The sequence below is a fragment of the Triticum aestivum genome, chromosome 3D, assembly GCF_018294505.1.
Source record: "Triticum aestivum cultivar Chinese Spring chromosome 3D, IWGSC CS RefSeq v2.1, whole genome shotgun sequence".
NCBI lineage: Eukaryota > Viridiplantae > Streptophyta > Magnoliopsida > Poales > Poaceae > Triticum > Triticum aestivum.
The window spans coordinates 561,420,715-561,426,630 of NC_057802.1; the positions used below are offsets into that span (position 1 = coordinate 561,420,715).

Sequence of the window (5,916 nt, forward strand, 5' to 3'; positions counted from 1 at the left end):
ATCCCTAGGAAAATTGATGGCTCATGTCATTTCCCACGCAATCAATCTGCTTGAAGCTGTAAATGGGTTTCTTTTATCTTGCCTCATGATCTAATTGACGGGCTAGATACTTGCTATCATTATGAACGCATTTCTTAACTCATGCCCCTATGTTATTGGTGTGAACAATTTACGCTTATCCTAGCTTGATTTTAATTGTAAAAGAAACACATAGAAGGGGAACATACAAACCATTTTCGTGCCAAACATTTGTTATATGATGGATTTGAGCTTGAACTTTGAATTCCCTATTGAACATCTCAAACCTCATACTTTAATTTGCTTGATTCCCTCTGATTGTCCTACAACGCTCTGTAAGTTCTTTTACATAGTATTGTGATAATTTTCCCTTCCTATGCACCTAGATCCGCTTGCTTACGTTCATTTGTTCCTGTTTACACAATGAAGCGTGACCGCTGATATCACATCAGATTAGGATTCTGATTTTTTTCGTCCTCAGGTTCATGGGAGCAATAGTAAATAAATATAGAATTGTAAGTACACCATTTCAAGTACCCTTGCAGACAACAACATAAAGAAAGTGTCACATGTGGGTATTACGTCTAAACATATGCAAGCATAGAGACTGCACACATTTCAAGCAACCGGACAGACACATAGACTTACAATGAGTCATGAACTCATCCTGAAGTATATGTTGTTGGAGCAGAAATGGGAGGGAGAAGAATTAGTGAACACTCTGGATATTTTGCTGCATAAAACGTTGCAGCTTTTCTGCCTTGTTCTCCTCTTTATTTAAACAGCTCATTAGCTCAACTAGCTAACAGAGAGATCCTAATCTTGCGCTATGACCAAGCTTCACGGATGTGCCATCCCATGTCCCTTACCATGCCCCAAGTTCTAAGACGCTACTGCCGGTACTCGCCCCATTCCATGAGGCGACTGTAACAGCAGGCAACTACTGATCCGGCCATGTCGTGAACAGGCTCACGCTGCATGGACCGTTTTTTTGTTGCTATAAAAATAAAACCTTCGAGATGACATGGCAGGATTACAGAGTTCAACATGACTCGAGGCAAAACGGGAACCTAAATCGGCTTCCGCTATGATAGACCCTGGCTTCTCACTAGAAGTTGGATCATATATCAACATGCGTCTCTTATTTCCTGTAATGTAAGTTCGCTAAAAGGCACGGGGCATGAACTAGAAGAGGGTTGCTGGATGAGTGTTTGGTGTGCCTCCCTCATCGTTGGCCTTGCTATTGGAGAAGATTCCAAGCAAGAAAAGGCCAGCTTGATGAGCAGAGCTAATTGATTCTCTTTTGTTGTTGGTGGTGTTGTTGGTCGTTGGTCTAGAATATCTTTCACCAGCATAGCTTGTTCCCCGCTTGACAAACTACCGTCTAATAGATCCCTTGGATGCTTCCCCATCACTAGCTCTAGTACAACCACACCAAAGCTATAGACATCACATTTCTCCGTCACAACAGATGTGTACGAGAGTTCTGCACAAATTAAAACATTAGAATTTGGAACAAATAGATAAGTGATGAATACTTATGATGTAAGAAGGAAGGTTATACAAGTACATACCAGGAGCTATGTAGCCATATGTTCCAGCAAGTGCACTCCAGTTTGATGAATCGGGCTTAAGAATCCTTGCTGTGCCGAAATCCGAGACAAAAGCCTTGAAGGATGTATCAAGTAAGATATTGTTGCTTGTGATATCTCGATGGATTATAGGTGGACTGCATTCGTGGTGCAAATAAGATATTGCTTGAGCCACATCAGTTGCAAGAGCAATTCTCTTGTGCCAATCCAATTCCTTTGCTGGCTCCTCATTTTCCAATGTCCTGTGGAGGCTTCCCTGCTGAATGTAGTCATAAACGAGAAATTTATACGCTGGATGGGAGCAGAATCCATACATTTTGACAATGCTTCGTTGTCGGATCTGTGTTAAGATTTCCATTTCACTACAAAATCTTCTTCCATCATCCAACTCTTGTTCGGTCTGATGAAGCTTCTTAACAGCAACCAGCTGCCCGTCTTGGAGTTGTGCCTTGTAGACTTTGCCGTATCCCCCTATTCCAATGATGTACTTATCATCAAAGTCTTCTGTTGCCCTTACAATATCATCAAATGCTAATCTTCCATCGAAATTCCAAACAGAGAATAGGTCCCTTGCTTCAGCAGTAACACTTTCTTGTGGATTTCTCTTCTTACGAGTAAGTATTATTATGACAACAATTGCAGCAACAATGACGAAACCTATCACAAGAACAATTGGCAAAAGCAAACCAAGTATCTTCCCCTTTTTGTGAGAAGCTACGGGGGTTGAATAACAAGGTGGCAGGCCAGGGAGGTTGCCACACAGACCTTTATTGGGAAGAAACCAACTCGCTGAAGCATTTTGAAGTAGCCGTGTTGTTGGGACCGGTCCTTCTAAGTCATTGTAGGACACATCGAGTGTTGAAAGGCTCAACATGCTTGCAAGGGAGGATGGAATGCTGCCACTGAACTGATTATGTGATAAATTCAGAAATTCTAGCATCTCCAACTTCCCAAGTTGCTGCGGCAACACACCACTGAGGTTATTGTTGCTCACATCTAACATGATCTGCAGGCCTGCTAAATTTCCAAACGCACCAGGCAAACTCCCACTGAAGCTGTTGTTGATCTTCAAGAACTGTAGTTTCATGCAGGCCCCTAGTTCCCCAGGTATCAATCCACTCAATCTGTTTCCAGATATATCAAGGTATCCTAGATTGCTCAGCTTTTTAATTTGTGTAGGTATGTATCCAGATAATTGGTTCGATGACAAGTTCATTTTATATAGATTTGCTAAACTGTAGATTTCTGGTGGAATCCTACCGCTGAGACGATTAGAACTGAGTGTTAGCTCTACTAGGTTGTACAATTTAGAAATGATTGGAGGTATGGAACCCGTGATCATATTTTGTGCTAGATGTAGCACCGTTAGCTGGGTACATGCACATAGATTTGGTGAGATCTGCCCAGAGAGTCTATTTGATGTCAAGCTCAGCTCTGTTAGTTGTGGATACACACCAAAATGCTGAGATATATCTCCTGTTAGTTGGTTCTTTGCAAGGGAAATTTCAACCAAACTCGTACATGTCTTTAAACTACTAGGAATAGGGCCATTGAACATATTACGAGCGACTTCGAGAAGTTGAAGTCTGCCACCTGAACATATATTTGCAGGTAAAGGTCCTGAAAGTGAGTTGTTCTTCAACCCTAGTCTAACAAGGTTTGTGAGATCTCCAAATTCTTGAGGAAGAGAACCTGATAATTTGTTATCGGAGATTGACAGTAGTTGCATGCCTTGCAACTTACCAAAAGTTTTCGGTATTGATCCCGAAATTTGGTTCAGATCCAAGTATAAATATTGGAGGTTCATCAGATTGCCAATTTCCTGGGGGATGAAACCTGTTATCTGATTTTCAGAGAGGGAAAGTTGTACTAGCTTGGTTAAATTTCCTATGATGCCAGGAATAGAGCCAGATATTTGGTTGTCATCCAGTTCTAAATCCTGGAGGTTTAGTAAGTATCCCAATTCTAAAGGTATTGGGCCTGTGATTTGATTTGTATAGAGATACAGAGAATTTAGCATAGTGAGGTTGCCAAGTTCTAGGGGTATTGAACCTGTCATTTGATTTTTTTCGAGTTTAAGGATGTTTAGCATATCGAGGGTGCCTAGTTCTGGGGGTAATGGACCTGTGATTTGATTTTCATTGAGATAAAGTGTGTTCATCTTAGTGAGATTGGTTATGGAGATTGGAATTGGACCTGAAAAATCATTTTTACAAAGAATAAGAATTTGCAAATGGACTAGTCTGCCTAGTACTTGGGGTATAGGCCCTGAAAGTTGATTACTAAACAAGTCCAAATGATATAGTTGGGTCAGGTTTCCAAGGGTTTTTGGTATCATGCCGCTTAAGGTGTTGTTGCTTAGCTGTAGAATTTGTAGGTTGACAAGCCTCCCAATCTCCTCAGGAATGGGACCTGATACCATGGTTTGGTGAATGGTAAGATTAGTTAACATTGTGAGGTTGCCTAAAGACGGAGGGATATGTCCTGCGAGTCTATTGAATGAGAGATCAAGCCATCTGAGACTTTGCAGGTCACCAATCCCATGAGGAATTTTCCCTGTGAGCTGGTTGTAGGGAAGTTTAAGTACCGAAAGTGCTGACAGGGAGTTGATACTAGGGGGTAGTGCACCATGGAGACTGTTGTTCGTAAGGTCAATGTATGCGAGGAACGGAAGAGCCAAGAAGTTGAGCTCACCAAGCTGGCCACGGATGCCAGCATCTGGCAAGGAGATGTTGGTCACCACCCAGGGCATGCGGCGGCCATGGGGAACAGCCGTGCACATGATGCCCGTCCAGTTGCAGGGGCTGGTGTTTTCCTGCCAAGAACTCATCTGCAGCGGTGGGGTTGCAAGTGTTGCTTTCCAGTGGAGGAGGGCCATGTGTTGAGACCTCAGAGAGATCCCTCCATGGCGCGCGGCACACGCTTCTTGCAAGAGAAGAAGGCACGGCACCAACAATAGGCGAAGGTACAACAATGGTCGCATTTTGCTGCCTAGTTTTTGCATCTCGAATATCAGTAATGTGTTTGGTTGGGGGATGTGATTCAATACACAATGCAACTCTGCCGATGCCTATTTAATAGTGTTTCGTCCATTATTATGAGGTCCTGAGTCAACCCACAACAGTTGAGTGGAAGGTTTTTTTTCTTCGGAAGGGAGTTGAGGGGAAGCTGCTGTGGATGACTATTCTTCAGTGTCTGTTGCCATCTTTGACTGCTCTTGTTCGGATGCTAGCACACCCCTTTGGCAGCTGCTACTGCTGAGCAGCCTGTTTCCCTTTTTCTTTTAATGCTGTTGAAAAATGACACAGGAATTATGAAAGCAATTGAAGGCAGGGTACCCATGGCGTATGCCTAGTCATATCTTTCCCTATCCCCCTCCGTCTACAACTTATGTACTGAATGGACTCGAGTTAACATTGCGGTAGACTTTCCATTTTATGGTATCTTGTTATGTGGCTGCTAGAGGAGGGCGCGAGAGGGCTGGCCGGGGGCCTTTTTGCCCACAGCCGGGCAAGAGGGAAGGGATTTCCTTCTTAATTCTTGCTTGATTAGATTGATACATCTCCTCTCCTTATATAGAGAGGTTTACTTGACTCCTAAGCAAACGATCCTAATAGCGATAAGATAATTGGGCTAAGCCCCTAATAACGATAAGATAACTTGGGCCACAACCCAGTGGGCTAAGCCCCTAATATGCCGGTCATAACACTTCTCCCCGCCTGCACAAACATCTCGTCCTCGAGCTGTAAGGTGGGGAAGCGCTTGTTGAACTCCTCGAGGTGATCAACTAGCATCAAACACCTTCGCGACAGCTGGGGCGGCCAGGTCGGCGGCGATGGCGTCCTCCTCAATGTAGTCTGCAACCTCCAGGTAGAGGAGTCGCGGGCAGACGTGGTCGGGCGTGTAGGGCTCGTCGCAGTTGAAGCACAACCCTTGGCGGCGACGCTCGAGTAGCTCGGCCGAGGTGAGCCGGCGGAACGGGCGCGCTGCGGTTGCGGCGAGGGGTGCTGCGGAAGCCTGAGCAGGTCGACCCTGCGCGGGAACATCCGGCCAGGGTAGCGGCCCAGCGGCCCGGGACGGTGATGCCTGCTGGATGGCCACCGCGCGGCGCTCGAACGCGCGGGCGTAGTACATGGCCGTCTGGAGATTCTGGGGTCCCCGAAGCTCCACGTCCACGCGGATGTGATCCGGAAGTCCACCGATGAAGAGGTCGGCCCGCTGCTATGCCGTCACGCCCGACGCGTGGCATGCAAGGGCCTGGAAACGGTCGGCGAAGTCCTGAACCGTGGAGGTGAAGGGAAGGCGG

The 5,916-nt window shown here is 45.4% G+C and overlaps 1 protein-coding gene across 1 annotated transcript; it reads right to left on the reverse strand.

Annotated features, from left to right (window-relative positions):
* Positions 1-759: 759 nt before the first annotated feature.
* Positions 760-4,569, reverse strand: LOC123080488 (probable leucine-rich repeat receptor-like protein kinase At1g35710). The gene is made up of 2 exons (XM_044503414.1): positions 1,593-4,569; positions 760-1,504 (listed from the first exon to the last, which is right to left on the reverse strand). Exons 1-2 carry the CDS (start codon positions 4,486-4,488, stop codon positions 1,146-1,148), a joined length of 3,255 nt encoding a protein of 1,084 aa, XP_044359349.1. The 5' UTR covers positions 4,489-4,569; the 3' UTR covers positions 760-1,145.
* Positions 4,570-5,916: the final 1,347 nt, after the last annotated feature.